The sequence below is a fragment of the Arachis hypogaea genome, chromosome 6 (genome assembly GCF_003086295.3).
Source record: "Arachis hypogaea cultivar Tifrunner chromosome 6, arahy.Tifrunner.gnm2.J5K5, whole genome shotgun sequence".
NCBI classification, from domain to species: Eukaryota; Viridiplantae; Streptophyta; class Magnoliopsida; order Fabales; family Fabaceae; genus Arachis; species Arachis hypogaea.
The window spans coordinates 102988220-103005091 of NC_092041.1; the positions used below are offsets into that span (position 1 = coordinate 102988220).

The window sequence follows — 16872 nt, forward strand, 5'->3', positions numbered from 1 at the left end:
TCAAATTGTTTATCTGTTGTAGTAGATGACATCAGAGAATAATATATAAAAAAAAAACAATCAAAAGATGAGTCTTCTATACAGAAAAATTGTAAATGGATATATATTTTTTTTATTAGGAGTTATGATTTCTTTTTATCATTTTTATTTTGTATCTTTTTTTTTTGATAGTGTATTTGTTTGAGGTCATAAAAGTATTTTTAATCTAATGGCCAAAATCTTATTCCAAAAACAATAATAATTGATAATTTGACATAAAAGCAACTAAAACTTTTTCTTTCCTTTTTAATTTAATAAGACTATTTTTTGTTTTATATATTTTTTCTGTTATAATTCTATTTAATTATTTTAATTTCCTGCAAATTAGCAATTGCTCAAGATTTCATGATACAAATATAAAAAAGGTATTTTATGCTTTCTATTTTAGAAAAAAAATTTCCAATAACAACATAATCTATTAATTTTGAATTAGCCACCTTTATTATTATGGCTTCTTTAAATGTATTACTCTTTTCTTATGCACGCTAGCTAATTATGTAAACTATACTTAAATTATTAATTAGTTTAAAATTAAAGGAGCACTATTTAGTATATTAAACTCTTCTCAAATCCTATTAACATGATTTTTTTCATTTTATGCTGCCTTGGTTGGATTGCTTCCAAATATTTCAAATTTCTATTAAATTATAATCTTTCTATGCATTTATATTTCAACTTGATGCAAAAATAGAAAAATATTACTTAACAAAGCAGTGGATATTCATAGTTACTCATATTTTCCTCCAATTTTTCATTAGAGCATAGATCTAAATGACGGTGTCAATTCTATCATCTTCTTATCTTTTATATTTCTTTTGTTTATTGTGTTTCCTTTATTGTTTACACTAATTTTGGAACCTTACATTTTTAATTAAAGGAAGTACATAGTAGATAGTACAACACAACTAAAACATTCAACGGCTCTTTTTTTTATCTATGTTTTCTTTAATTTCACATCTTATTTATATTATGTCTTATTAATTTCACATCTTATTTATATTATGTCTTATTACTCTATGTTAAAATCGGTCAAAAGACCATTATATATATTACATACAATATTAGTATTCAATCCAATATTTTAAACAAAGCAGTTACACCATCCAAACATTACTATTACCCGCGCGTATGCACGGGGCTTCTGCTAGTAAATAAGATAAAGTTGAGAAGCAAATTTCGATAATAACTTTTATAATTATTTATTTCAATTAATTATTGTATTTATTTAATTAGAATAAATCACTTAACCAATTCGGTTAAGATATAAAACTGCCTTACAAAAAATTGATTAGAGAATCGGATGAGTCGGCGGTTAATCGGTAAATCACCGGAACCGGCCGGGTTTTTTCATGGTTTTTGGTTCAGATGTTCAGTGCATCGGTGAAACGACGCCGTTTTGCAATCAGAGGAGAAGAACGAAGAAACATCCCAGCCCCTTTCTCTCACACTCTGAAACCTAACCCTAAGCCCAGCCAGCCAACATCACCGTCCCTCATCGCCGAACTCTTCTCCTCCGGTACAGGGTGCTGTCGCCGCCAGCTAGGGCAAAGCGTGGGTGCCGTCGCACTCTTCTCATCGCATCGCCGAACTCTTCTTAGTTCTCATCGCTCCTCTTCTCGGCGCCGTCGCACGAAGGACGCGTTGATCCGGTGGCATTGCCATCGCGAAGGTTGATCGGTCGTTGTCTCTTCGAGCTCTCTAATTTTGATGTAAGATATTAGCTCTCATTATTCGTTGCTTGATGGAAAACCTAATTTTCTTTATGCTTACTTGTCTAGCAGGGTTTTGTTCCTCAGTCCCTTTTTGTTACTGTGGCTGTTTTGAGTTCACTTGTAAATCACCCCTATGCACTCAATATATCGTTCTGTTGCCAGCGATTCCGCTAGCCTATGTTGTAAGGTTCTGGTATCTAGAAGTTTCTCTTCACAGTTAGTATCTTCTCACTGTGTAGGAGCTAGAGAGTTTTGGCATGAAGAACAATGTCTAGAGCTTACTAAATATGCTGACATTCTCATTGCAAAAGCTAGCAAAGGGAATAGCGACCGAGAAATTCTCCGGTCTCTTTTCAATGATCCAGCTTGTGATGGTATACATCTATCTCAGAACCTTATTCAAAGGTTACTCCATCGATTTAAAGACGATTGGAGGTCTGCATTGGGGATATTCAAATGGGCAGGTTTGCGATCAGGCTTTAGACACTCGCCGGAATCGTATGATATGATGATAGACATATTAGGGAAAATGAAGCAAATGGAAAAGTTGAGAGATTTCTTGGAAGAAATGCATGAGGTGGGTCTTGTTACTCTGAATACTATAGCTAAGGTGATGAGGAGGTTTGTTGGTGCAGGACAGTGGGAAGATGCAGTAAGGATATTTGATAGCTTAGAATCTCTTGGGTTGGAGAAGAACACCGAATCCATGAACTTATTGCTTGATACGCTATGCAAAGAGGAATTTGTTGAACAAGCTCGTGAAATTTTCTTGGAGCTAAAGCAGCACATTGCTCCAAATGCTTATACGTTTAACATATTTATACATGGCTGGTGCAAAGTCCGTCGTGTGGATGAGGCACAGTGGACAATCCAAGAGATGAAAGGACATGGTTGTCACCCTTGTGTTATAAGTTACTCAACCATCATCCAATGCTATTGCCAAGAACAGAATTTTGACAGGGTCTACGAGCTGCTTGATGAAATGCAAGCACATGGTTGCTCCCCAAATGTGATTACTTATACTACCATCATGTCTGCATTGGCGAAGGCAGAAAAATTTGAGGAAGCTTTGCAAGTAGTTGAGAGAATGAGGTCTGTTGGATGCAAACCTGATACCTTATTCTACAATTCATTCATTTACACATTAGGGAGAGCAGGCAAAGTAGATGATGCTATGTTTGTATTCAAGGTGACGATGCCTAATGATGGTGTTGTCCCAAATACATCCACCTATAATTCAATGATTTCTATGTTCTGTCATTATGCACAAGAGAATAGGGCTTTTGATACATTGCGGGAGATGCAAGATGCGGGCCTCTGTAAGCCTGATCTTCAAACTTACCACCCAATGATCAAATTATGCTTTAAAACGGGAAAAATAGATAGTTGGTTGAAGGATATATTGAATGACATGGTCAACAAACATCATCTTGGTCTTGATATCTCTACCTATACACTTCTGATTCATGGGCTCTGTAGAGCAGATAGATACAAGTGGGCATACTCTTTATTTGAGGACATGATTGATCAAGATGTAATGCCTAGATTGAAAACTTGTCGTTTGCTATTGGAAGAAGTCAAACAGAAAAATATGTATGAAGCCTCCGAGAAAATTGAGGACCTTATGAAGAAAATGTAAATGCACGAGTATTTCTGCAGTCTGATTGCACTTTTTTTCCAGTTTGATTCAGATATACGATAAAAAGAAGGTATTTGATAACAATGTATAACATTGTATTGAAATTTGTAATCCAGTTGGATTGCCTTGTTGTTCTAGTGATCTAGCTATATACAACTAGTTTCTTAGTCTAGGTGTTGTAAAAATAAGCAATGTTAAGCAGTGTTGTAATGTTACTAGGTTTTCCATTTAAATTCGATATTTTTTGTAGAAAATGAACATGTAACTAAATTTTCTCAAGTTGGCACTCTGCAGGTTTTCAAATATGGTTTCTCCAATGATTGCTGAGGTTTGCGAACATAATGTCGCATTTGAATCAAATGAGTAGGGTTTCGCAGAGATTGAGATACTAGTATGGAATATTGAAATGAGAATACTGGAACTTAATTGCCTAAAGCCTCTGTCCATACTCTTGATGTATATATTGCTGCCAGTCACCGGCATACAAGTACCAGAGACCACCCAAATCCTATCAGTTCACACTGAGTGATAATATCAAATTTTATCACTATCAAGCAAATGGAAAGTAAAACACAACTGAGCTACCTATGTTGTGAAAATATCCTTGCTCGTTTTCTTTGCTTGGTTAATGTCTTGCTACTTTTTAACGGCAAGCAACAACAATACTTCATAGAAGCTTACATTGATGCTAAAAGAAGGTAGTTTTGGTGTTAGATCATGACTGAGAAGGGAAAAGGCAAGTACTGCAATTATGGTTCGCTGATCAGAATGTGAGGTTCTAGATCCAAAGTGGTAATGGAAATCTTAACTAGCAGTGTGAAGATTTGGCATGTGAATGAGTGGAATAGGGTAAGTAGATAATTTGGAAAATGCAGTTAAAGTAGCAGCTCAAATCCAGGTCAAAGCTTTTCATGTGCCTACTACTCCTTTCATATCAATGACTTGTTCTTGTTCATTTAGGTTATGCTCTCATCTTTCCCATTCAGTGAAATTCCTTAATTCCTTCTTGTTTTTTTAATCTTAAAAGTAGAGAGTATGCAAACTGGTTTACAGTTTATATTTTGTTATTTAACTTAATGAACTTGTAGATTCAGGAAGTTGCTGCTTTATCTGTTGTAAATTGTTAGTACAGTTATTTCCCAGGTATTTAAGATTTTGCTGAAGGCCAAATGAACCCTACAGTTGATAAATATTTCTAGCCATTTCACATATTTGACTTGTATGGTGCCGTTGTAAATTTTGTATGCCAATGCTGCCAATTGTAAGAAGGCTTTTGGAGTTTTGGAGGTAGAACAGTGGTCCTGATTTTCTCTATAGCTAAAGCAACATATGTGATATGTGAAAGAATGGGAGAGAATGATGAATCAACTAAAGGAGCTAAAGAGAGTGTTATGGCAAGTTGGCAACACATGATCTAAAAGTCTGGACAAATTTAAGGATTTTGATAACTAATATCTAGTATATACAACATGGACATAGAGGAAGTTTGGTACATGGACATAGAGGAAGTTTGGTACATAACATCCTTAAAAAATGATTCGAATTTGTACATTAATATTATATTGAGGTAATGCCCATTTTTGTTTCTGAAATTGAACAGATGAGTTAATATAATTTTTAACGGGATAAGTATGATTTTGGTCCCTAACGTAGGGGCCAAAAATTTATTTCGTCCCTCGCCTTTTTTCGCAACAAAAAGGTTCTTGAGGTTCCAGTTTGTTTTAAAATCGTCCTTTGTCCCCAAAAATAAATTTTTAATACGAAAATGCCCTTGATGGTTGGTATTACTTCCCGCGAGATCAATTTTCCTTTCCCAAGCAACGCTTTGTCTGAGAATAGAACTCCAGAGTGAAATGTTTGTGTGAAACGATTGTGCGAAACCCTTGGAAGGCCTTCCTGCGACGTCCGGCGTTGGTAGCTTGAGAGAGGTTGCCGGAAAACTTCCTGGGTTGTTAACTTGGCTTCGTTCCAACAAAAATCCCTTGGCGAGGTAAGCGTTATTATGTGAATGTAATTTCTCGTTTCTTAATGTGTATTGTGCGAAGGTGTGTGGAAGGCTAGGGTTTGAACTAATTGTAGTTGTTGTTCATAGTTGGTTGACTAACTCCCTGTGTTGATTAATAGGGTTTTTCGGGAAGGAGATGGCGCTCTTCAACATGCGGGTGCACCATGGTGGGTTATTTGGATATGAAAATGGTGTGCTCAAGTACTTGAAGGGTCAATCTACAGTTGTGGAGGACATTGACGGCGATCGGTGGAGTGTGTTTGAGGCATACGAGGAACTAAGACAGCTTGGATACCTGAAATCTAACATTTTCGCGTTATGGTACAAAGACCCAACTGAGGATGATTATGAGCGTCACTTGAAGCTGTTGGGAGGTGACACAGAGGCAATTGAAATGTGTACCATAGCAGGGAGGAGAGGCTTTGTTGATCTGTTTGTGGTGCATAAGGTTGAGGATGCCGAGGGATTTCGGAGGTGGGTTTTCTGGACGTGGGGGGAGAAACGGTAGGTGGCCAGAATGAGAAACCCTTAGGTGGTGGTATGGATTTAATGGTGTTCGAAGGCAACGTAGATAACAGTAATGGAGCTAGGGTTGCTGGTCAACAAGAATGCGAGAATAAGGATGGTGGAGTGGAATTAGGCTAAGAGGTGGATAGTGATGATGTTAGCAGTGGCGAAGACAATAATGACCCAACATACTTTCCATCTAATGAAAAGGAAAATGGTGTGGAAGACATCCACTTCATTGACAGTGATGAGGTGTACGACTATGAAAGTGGATTCGGTGAAGATAATGTTGTGCTGAAGGACTGTAATGTGGAGAAGGGCAAAAAGGTTGGTACAAGTGATTTGGATGATGAGGATGCAGTTGACAGTGATGAATTGGAGCAGGACCATATAATTGTAGGAGTAGGGATGGGTGCTGATGATGGGGAGGATCATGCTGAGAGGGGGGCAGATGTTTCCAGTGCATAAGATACAAAAGGACATGGGAAAGTACCAATAGAAGGTGGGCACATTGTATGAATCTCGGCAGGAGTTCAAGGACACAGTGTCGGCCTATGCAGTCAACACAGCTAGGAACATTAAATTCAAGAAGTGCGATTTGGTGAGGGTCCGAGCTGTTTGTCAGAAAGGCTGCCCCTTTTGGTTATATGCACACAGGATCGGTGAGGAGTCCACTTGGCAACTAAGAAGCATAAATCTCCAACATACCTGCATGCAGACACACCGGGTTGGGATTATGCACAACAAATGGTTGGGTAGCCAGTTTAAGAAGAATTGAATCCAACCCAAAGATCAAGGTGAAGGAGCTGGTTGCAAAGGCTCACAAAAAATGGAACCTGACCGTTACCAAGGCAATGGCAGCTAAGACAAAACAGGAGGCTTTGAGTCAGATACAGGGCGCCTTTATAGAGCAGTACAAGCGAATAAACGACTACTGCCATGAACTCCTAAGAACAAACCCAGGTTCCACAGTGATTCTGAAGGTTATTAGATCACCAGATTTTGCTCAAGAGAGACAGAACGCAGAACTGATGAACTATTGTGTTTTCCAAAGAATGTATGTATGCTTTGATGCTTGCAAGAAAAGTTTTCAACACTGCAGAAGGTTCATTGGGCTGGACGGTTGCTTCTTGAAAACACCCCAAGGTGGACAACTCTTGGCTGCAGTCGGAAGAGACCCAAATGACCAGATTCTTCCAATTGCGTATGCGATTGTGGAGGCGGAGACTACGAACTCTTGGGTCTGGTTTCTGCGTCACCTGTCCGATGACTTAGGCCCACATCTCAGTGGGAAAATCTTTAGGATTTGAGTGTGAAATCTTTTGTGACTCTTGTGTTAATGTTTTGCAAGCAGTGTTTTTAATTTTGGTATTGGCTATTTACATTAAGAACATTACCTTAGTTACATTGGTTTGAGTATTGTATTTTGGTATTAAGTGCCTGAGGACACTTGAAGTGTTGCTTCTCTGTTTTTTGGTACTAGGCATATGGAGGCAAACACAAAATATTTGTCTATGTTTTAACTAGTCATCAAATGAAATATTCCATTACTAATTACTGAATTTACAGATCTTCTATTGAATGCTTTTCTACTTTGCTCATAAACTACTTTTACATTACAAAATAACACAACTCCACCATTAAAGAAGGTGACAATTTGGGCAACATTAAACAACACTTTCCTTCATTAATTCAAACAGTTTCAAAGATGCTACGAACCTAAACCACTGTAACATCACAGAATACCCTCAAACTCTACCCACACAACACAGAAAATCTCATAACATTCCCTACCAAATCATCTGTAACCTAAGTGCATTCCATTCGGGTGCTTCAAGTTGTAATGATTCTGCAGGAATAAGAACAAAAATCCCACCCACCCAGCAATACATAGAGCAGCCACAACCCAAAGCTTCATATTCAACTCCTTCAATCTTGCCTTTAATTTTGTTATCTTCCTCTTATTTCTTGCAAATTCAACCTCTTGCTAAACAGCTCCAGGTTCCGGATCTGCCCATCTGAAGAAATCACACCCATCCTGAACCTAATAGGAGCCATAGAAACATATGAAGAAATCCCAAATTCTCAGACCCACAATAGCAAAATAGGAAGAACACTTTACCTCATAGTATACACAACCCCAAAATCTTCGTCCAGGGTTATTCTTCGTCGATGAAGTTCGCAAAATCGGCCTCTCACCATGGCCACAGAGCAACTCCTTTGCATCTGAACGAAAATGTGAGGCTCTTGAGCTCTGGGAAGCCATGGACGCCATTGTCTCCTGAACCCTAGCCATCGACCTTCAACAGCAGCTCCCATCATTATTCCTTCCTCCCCTGCACTTCACATTCATTCACTTTCTTGATTTAATCCTTCTATTATCATTTATTTATATTAATTAACGTTTCCCATATCCGTTAAAACGGTCGTAACTAAACCTAACGACCACAGGGGTAAAATCGTCTGAGGGACGATTTTAAAACAAATCGTAACCTCAGGGACCATTTTGTTGCCAAAAAAAGGCGAGGGACGAAATAAATTTTTGGCCCCTACGTTAGGAACCAAAATCATACTTATCCCAATTTTTAATTGAGCAATGCTATGTGATTAGTAAATATTATTATTTTGAGTCAATATTTTGTCAATAATAAATTACATCCATATTTGTAGGTGTTTGCATACAAGAAATATATAATTTGCACTTATATTTACCAAGAGTTTGCACATATGAGTTGGATTAGGGGTGTTCAAATCCAAACTGATCCAAATTAAACCGCTTATCCAATTCAATTTAAACTAAAAACCGCTTAAAACCGCACTAACTCGAATTCGATTGGATTCTATTTTTTGCAAATCGCTGGATCGGATCGGATTTCGGATCGACTTTTCATAACCGATTTAATCCAATCCAAATCGGATAATGTGCTATAATATTATTATTTTATTATTATATTTATAATTATACTTATAACATGTTCAATTTGATATATATTTTTATATTATCCATGTATTATTATTATTTAATAAATATTTTTATGTTCAAAATATGATTTATTTATTTATTTTTAACTAATTTATAATTTTATTTTTATTGTGATATTATCGTTGGTTTTTAAGATATTGTTGAGACTTGTTATATTATTGATTATTTAAAATTTGATATTGAGACTTGTTATATGTATTTAATTTTTTAAATTTATAAAATTGCAAATCCAATCCAATCCAAACCGCTTGAAATTGGATCAGATCAGATTTTATTTTATTTTTTTAAAAATCATCCAATCCAAATCGTACCGCAAGTAAAATTAGTGTTCAAATCGGATGAATTTTTTACTCAAAACCAATCCAAACCGTACTACGAACACTCCTAAGTTGGACTATACCAGTAAAACCTCGATTTAACTGGCACCTGATCATATCTTGGATAGAGACTACACATGCGCAACATCTTCGGAATAACCATTTGAGATATTAATGATCCCAACTACCTTCACAAACACGAGCAAAAAACTCTTAAGCCGTTACAAAAACTATGCATCCGATCATCTATAAAAGAGGAGACACCCCAAGTAAAAGGATACGAGCAAAAAGCAAAGACAAAAAAAGGCTAATAACATAAGAATCGTTACAAGATTTCATTTTTATTAAGGGTTAATACTTAAAATCGTCCCTAAAAGATCACACAATTTTCATTTTCATCCCCGAATGATTTTTTTAATCAAATTATTTCCTGAATGAATTTTTTTTAAATTACGTTCGTCCTTCCGTTAACCTCGTGACGGCGCCGTTAGGAATCTGTTGACCTGGAATGTGACCTGGCAGTCCACCCAACCAAACGACGTCGTTTGGCACCTTGAGAGGCTTAGTTGTGAAACGCCACCGTTTTGAGAGTAGAGTGTAACGTTTTACACTTTGTCTGTGGAACAAGTCGTCACTTCTTCTTCATTCTCAACGTGACCCTCTGTTTTTTTGACCCATAAGCAACCATCACGAAGACGAAGAAGACCGCGCCATCGTCCGCAACCATTAGAGTAGTCGTCGAGCATTATTCGTGCGTCTGTTCTAGAGCTTGGTGGAAAACTTGAAGGCAACTATACAACATTGTTTCTGCGCTCGAAGTGAGAGGTAAAGTTTTTTGTATCTTGTGAAAAAAAATTGCTAACGCTATGTAAACCCCTAGTTTTCACATTATATGATTGAGTCATCGTTAAGAATCTGTTAGTGCATAGGGTCTAGAGCAGTGGCGGAGCCACATAGAACCAAAAGGGGGAAATCACTCCCCCTAATTTTAAATTTTTACATATAAATTATATGTAAATTTCAGTTTAGCCCCCCGTTAAAATTTTATTTTAGTCTTATTTTATTGTGTAAATATTTTTAGCCTCCCTCTAACATTTTATCTAGCTCCGTCCCTGGTCTAGAGTTTCATCCCAGGGTTTGGTTTATGATCGGTTATATGCGTAAATGAGGAAAGACTCTATTTTTGTGGCTTAGAAAAATCATAACTATTGTTTGTGTTAATGGAGTAATGGTTGCTGGTTTAGTTGCTGTGTTGGTGATGATTTAGTGTTTTTTATGTTCTGTTTTAAATTTTTATAGGGTTTGGAGGCATTGCCAGTCTTAGATGGAGGTTCCTCCGATGACATTCATATTTCATCATGGTGGAAATTTTAAAAATGATAAGAAAAAAAAGTAGAATCTACGAACCAGATAATACAGAAGTCTTGATGGGGTTGATGGGGATACGTTTGATGTGTTTTTTGTTAAAGGATACTATAAGGAACTGGGATATGCTGAGGGGGACATATGTTGGTGGAAAGTTCCTTGGCTGTCGATTAAAAGTGGGCTGAGGAAGTTGGAGACTGATAAAGATCTGCTTAAAATGTGTAAGACTTGTAGAAAGAATTACAATGTGATGAATATATTCTTTGAACATGGAGTTTCAGAGCCACACATAGTGGAATGCATGAGTGAGGATGATGAGGTAATTCTGCCAACGAATGCCTCTTTGTTGAAGCTACCCAGCATACAGCTTGCAATGCAAGCAACAAAAATTGCATCCTAGTCCACAAAGAGCCATCACAGCCATTGACAACTGATGGGCGGATAATTTATACGCTTTTTGGCATTATTTTTACATAGTTTTTAGTATGATTTAGTTAATTTTTAGTATATTTTTATTATTTTTTATGAAAAATTTATATTTCTGGACTTTACTATGAGTTTGTGTGTTTTTCTGTGATTTCAAGTATTTTCTGGCTGAAATTGAGGGACCTAATCAAAAATCTTATTCAGAGGCTCACAAAGGACTGCTGATGCTGTTGGATTCTGACCTCCTTGCACTCGAAGTGGATTTTCAGGAGTTACAAAACTCCAAATGGCGCGCTCTCAATTGCGTTGGAAAGTAGACATCCAGGGCTTTCCAGCAATATATAATAGTCTATACTTTGCTCGAGTTTTGACGACACAAACTGGCGTTCAAACGCCCCTTCTCTGCCCTATTCTGAAGTTAAACGCCAGAAACAGGTTACAAGTTAGAGTTAAACGCCCAAACTGGCATAAAAATTGGCATTTAACTCCAAGAGAAGTCTCTACACGTGTAAAGCTCAATTCTCAGCCCAAGCACACACCAAGTGGGCCCTGGAAGTGGATTTCTACATCATTTACCTATTTCTGTAAATCCTAGTAGCTAGTTTCATTATAAATAGGACCTATTACTATTGTATTCGACATTCTGGGTATTATATTTTCATATTTGGGGAGGCTGGCCATGCGGCCATGCCTGGACCTCCAGATCACTTATGTAATTTTAACGGTGGAATTTCTACACACCATAGATTAAGGTGTGGAGCTCTGCTGTTCCTTGAGTATTAATGCAAAGTACTATTGTCTTCTTATTCAATTCAAGCTTATTTTTATTCTAAGATATTCGCTTTCACTTCAACATGATGAATGTGATGATCCGTGACACTCATCACTATTCTCAACCTATGAACGCGTGCTTGACAACCACTTCCATTCTACCTTAGATCGAGTGTATATCTCTTAGCCTCCATTCCGAAAGATCGGAGTCTTCGTGGTACAAGTTAGAATTATTGGCGGCCATTCCTGAGATTCAAAAAGTCTAAATCTTGTCTGTGGTATTCCGAGTAGGATCTGGGAAGGGATGACTATGACGAGTTTCAAACTCGCGAGTGTTGGACATAGTGACAGACGCAAAAAGATCACTGGATTCTATTCCAACATGATCGAGAACCGACAGATGATTAGCCATGTGGTGACAGCGCATTTGGACTATTTTCACTAAGAGGGCAGGAAGTAGCCATTGACAACGGTGATGTCCAACATACAGCTTGCCATAGAAAGGAGTATGAAGGATTGGATGAAGGCAGTAGGAAAGCAGAGATTCAAAAGGGATGAGGCATCTCCATACACTTATCTGAAATTTCCACCAATGAATTACATAAGTATCTTTATCTTTATTTCATGTTTATTTATCTTTTAATTATCAAAACTCCATACTCATTTTAATCCGCCTGACTGAGATTTACAAGGTGACCATAGCTTGCTTCAAGCCGACAATCTCCGTGGATCGACCCTTACTCACGTAAGGTTTATTACTTGGACGACCCAGTGCACTTGCTGGTTAGTTGTGCGAGGTTGTGAAAAAGAGTGATATTACAATTGTGCGTACCAAGTTGTTGGAGCCATTAAGATCACAATTTCGTGCACCAACAACTAACCCTCTGCATCCCACTTCCAAGAATAAAGCCAAAACCACTCCCAACTCTGCTGGACCCAATCCTCACCTCAAGAAAATGGATTATGTGAAGTCCAAAACAAGGTCCTCCCAGCCCACTGAAAAGCCCATTGACAAGCCCAATTCTCAGCCCACCAGAAAGTGTAGTTCTCAGCCAACACAAAAGCACAAACCCCAGGCCAAGTTCCAACCAAAAAGTTTCTCCCAACTAGCAAATCCTAGCACTGCTATTAAACCAAGTAGTAGCCATCAACCTCCAAAGAAGTCAAATGCTCAAAATAAGAACAAAGAACCTCAGCATTTCACAAGGTCTGGTCGAGCTGTTAAGCCACCCCCAATTCAGGATGATAGTGACTCTCATGACTCATATGAGAGTGCTGAGGACAGTCTGTATAAATCCACTAAAATCTTGGGAGATCTTAGTGACACTGACAGTTGGAGTGATGACTTTGAAAGTAGAGGGATAAGAAAAACTGATTGTAGAGAGAAGCACAGACCAACTTCTTCTAGAAGGGCTGAAAAGATTATTGACACCGATGACTCTAGCTATGAAGATATTGAAGAGGACGAGCCATCTGATTATGGTAAGTCATGATTGGTATTTCCACTAATGTTACTCATGTTATTTTTTAATCACACATGTTGATTGGATAACTGAACTTTGTTGTACTTGGACTGATAGACTCGGGAGAGAAAACTGAAATTGAGGGTGAATCTGACTGTGACTCCTGGCACTCGAAAGATATGGATAAGGTCTTGGACTCTGATGAAGAAGAGGCTACTGTGTATCCACCATACAATGAAAAGGCAAAATTTGGAAATCTGAAGCTTGAGGTTAGCATGATTTTTAAGTCGAAGCACCACTTTATGAATGCAACTAGGGATTACACCATACTATGGGGTAGAAATATCATTTTTACCAAAAATGATAACGTCAGAGTCAGGGTTGTATGCAAAATAGAGGGATGTCCTTGGGTTGTTTATTGTTCATGTAACAAGCAAAATGGGGTACGGCAGATTAAGACACTAGTTGATGAACACACATGTGCTAGGAAGAGAAAGAATAGGGCTGCAACACAAGAGTGGACCTTGGATAAGCTTATTCCTAAGCTTAGAAAGCACCCAACTATGAAGCATAAAGAGGTTTATGACTGGTTTGTGAGGAAGTGCAACATTAAGCTAAATAGGACCTGTATTACTAGGGCCTTAAAGGCAGCACGAAAAGTTGTGGAAGGAGATGAAGTTGAACAGTATGCACTTATCTAGGACTATGCTAACCAACTGTGGACCACCAACCCAGGTTCAACAATCCAAGTTGGTGTCATTCCCATGCCTGAGAGTCCTCCACAGTTTTAAAGGTTTTATGTATGTTTCGATGCGTGTAAGAAAGGATTCAAGGCCAGGTGTAGACCATTGATTGGCCTGGACGGAGCCTTTCTGAAGAGCTTGTATGGAGGGCAGCTTCTGACTGCTTGTGGCCAGGATGCCAACAATCACGTGTTCGTGATTGCTTATGCATTTGTGGATGTCGAAAATAGAGACAACTAGCAATGGTTTCTTGAGCTGCTGCACAATGACCTTGGTGACTACAAGGAAAATGGATGGGCCTTTAGCTCGGAAATGCAGAAGGTAAAGATGAATGTGATTCCCGAAAAGATTTTAAGGGACCAATTTGATTTAATGAAAAATCTATTAAGGACTTATTTGATTTAATGAAATATCATTTGAGGAGTGAATCAATGCAACATCTTGTCGATGTAAACTATTTTTGTAGGGATTAATCCCAGCCATGCAGGAAGTGATGCCAAGAGTTCATGCAGGCTAAGATGAGGGAAAAACCACCAAAGCTTCAAGTTTCTAAGGGAAAAGGAAAAAGAGCTGTCTCTCCCCAACTTTCTCTAACAACTGCAACAATCCCAATTTCTGCTAGAACAATCAAAGGATCTAATGTTGCGACAACCAAGAAGTTTGCAAGTCTCATGACCTTTGTGCCGACTCCGGGGTTCAAGCGGCCAAGGAAGAAAGATAACGCCATCTGAAGACCTTCATCGGAGCATATGCTTGTTTTTTGGTTTTAGGCTATAGATTAGGAAAGATATGTTTGTGTTAAACACTATCAAGTCTCACTGTTTTGTAAGGCCTTTATTTTGGATGCATGTTTTACCTTGGTGTGAAGTGTTTCTAATTAATCACCTTTAGGAACTTTACTACCTTTTGTGGTGACAAATGCAATGTTGGGAACTTCATATTAACACTTTATATTAAGAAATTTAAGGAACTTTATTATCTTGTTATGTCTCTGGTTTGCCATTTACTTCTTTACATATTATAGTGTGAGTGATGCATAAATATATTTCATTCACAGGTGTACTCAAAATCCAAGTTGCCATTTATAACCTCTAGTTTCATATTACAATAGTTTAGCCATGATACTGGAAACAAAAAAATAAGCTCCCTAAATCACACCACCATATCACATTCACTCACGCCTACTTGTACATATATGACATGCAAAGTAAAGCTCCTACTAAGATGACTAGCATCAGACTAGTGAATATGAAGCACATTAACATTCTATGTACTCTAACTTCTGCTTCTAAACTACATATTTTCCATGCTAATTTAACCTTCCAATCTTCATAATCAATGTCTAGTTCTCTTTCGATTTCTGGGACACCCCTAGAACCTTCTGCAACAGCTACATTTTCATTTTCTTCGACCCATTTAAAAAAATTGTAATGGCTCCCTTTCTAAAAACATTGAACAAAAATGTTAACCCCACATAAAGAGTGAAAGCCAATATGATGCTATCATTCATACAAAATTAAACTCACCCGATATCTTGGACAAGTACGAAACAACCGATATGGATTCTTTGGTGTCCCAGATTTCTTAATCAAAGTTTTTAAACCGCAGAAACAGGTTTCCTCATGGTTTTGTCTTCTTCTTCACATGGACGAGCTCGAAGTATAACTACCGTGTGAGTGCGACGGAAACCCACCACCGGACCCTCCACTTCCACTCCCCATCATGGCGCCGAGATCAACTTCCTCCTCCCTGAACAGCAGTTAGGTCTACGACAACGCTCAAGCAAGGCAATCATGTTCTTCGGAGGATGGAAATTAGGGTTTATTTATTTGAGACTTAGGGACTAAATTGATACAATACTCTAAACATATCTCGTCAGCAACACACACACCATGCCAGGTGTTACTTGTATTGTCAGCTCACATTTCAGGTCAGCAGATTTCTAACGGCGCCGTCACGAGGTTAACGGAAGGACGAATGTGATTTAAAAAAATCATTCAAGGACTAATTTGATTAAAAAAATCATTCGGGGATGAAAATAAAGATCGCGTGATCTTTCAGGGACAATTTTGAGTATTAACCCTTTTTATTAAACAGCTCCACTGACTTGATCATTGGAGTGTTTTTTGCAGGACCTCCCGACGCTTGGACTCCAGTGGAAGGAGAAAAGGATTCCTTGTGCTGAGCAATCTCACGCCCCGAGTTAAAGCTACACGTCGGCTAAACCGTCAACTGGCATAGAACATGAGTCAATATAATTTGTACTCACATTTTTTAAAATTTACACCTGTGAATTAGTAAAATTTATTTGTTGAAAATAATTTAGTATTTGTGCTACCTAAATAATGGCTAAAATTATTAAAAGCTGTTGGCTCTAGTGTTTGTGTTTAGTTTTTCAAAATGACCAAAGTTATCTACTTTAAGAAATGTGACTTTTGTTAATCCTGGAAAAAACTTTCATCTCACAACTATTAATTTAGTGCTGATGTGAATGTCACTCTGGTACTGTGATGGTTAATTGATGCTGGCACCCTTGAATTATGATCAATATGGCATCTAAAGTTGGTTCATGTGACTTGATTGATGTCTACCAACTTTGATTTAAATAAATCTAAATGTCTAATGAACTAATTTCAGATATCATATTAATTACAATTAAAAAATGTTAATACCAAATAACAGTTACCATACCATAGTAACGTTTAATTATTATTATATCAATGAATGTATGACGAAAGTTTGTTATTAATAAGAATAGCAAAGTAGAAAACTTAGTTGATCATTTAAAAAAAAATAGGGGTCATGTTAACTCATCTAACCAATTCTAACTTCTAGAACCAGGATGAGTGTCAAGTGTCAACATCATAGGTAAACAAATTAATTTTATAAACTGTAATTGTAA

General features: G+C 37.6%; 1 protein-coding gene across 2 annotated transcripts; it reads left to right on the top strand.

The window, feature by feature from the left end:
* Positions 1–1293: 1293 nt before the first annotated feature.
* On the top strand, positions 1294–4599 carry LOC112697215 (pentatricopeptide repeat-containing protein At3g04130, mitochondrial). Of its 2 annotated transcripts, XR_011862556.1 has the most exons (3): positions 1294–1708; positions 1821–3460; positions 3685–4599. XR_011862556.1 is itself a non-coding variant. In XM_025750300.3 (2 exons), exon 2 carries the CDS (start codon positions 1885–1887, stop codon positions 3388–3390), a length of 1506 nt encoding a protein of 501 aa, XP_025606085.1. In that variant the 5' UTR covers positions 1300–1748; positions 1821–1884; the 3' UTR covers positions 3391–4599. The 2 variants fall into 2 exon arrangements, 1 of the variants encoding a protein (XP_025606085.1); XM_025750300.3 differs by having other exon boundaries at positions 1300–1748; positions 1821–4599.
* The last annotated feature ends 12273 nt before the right edge of the window (positions 4600–16872 follow it).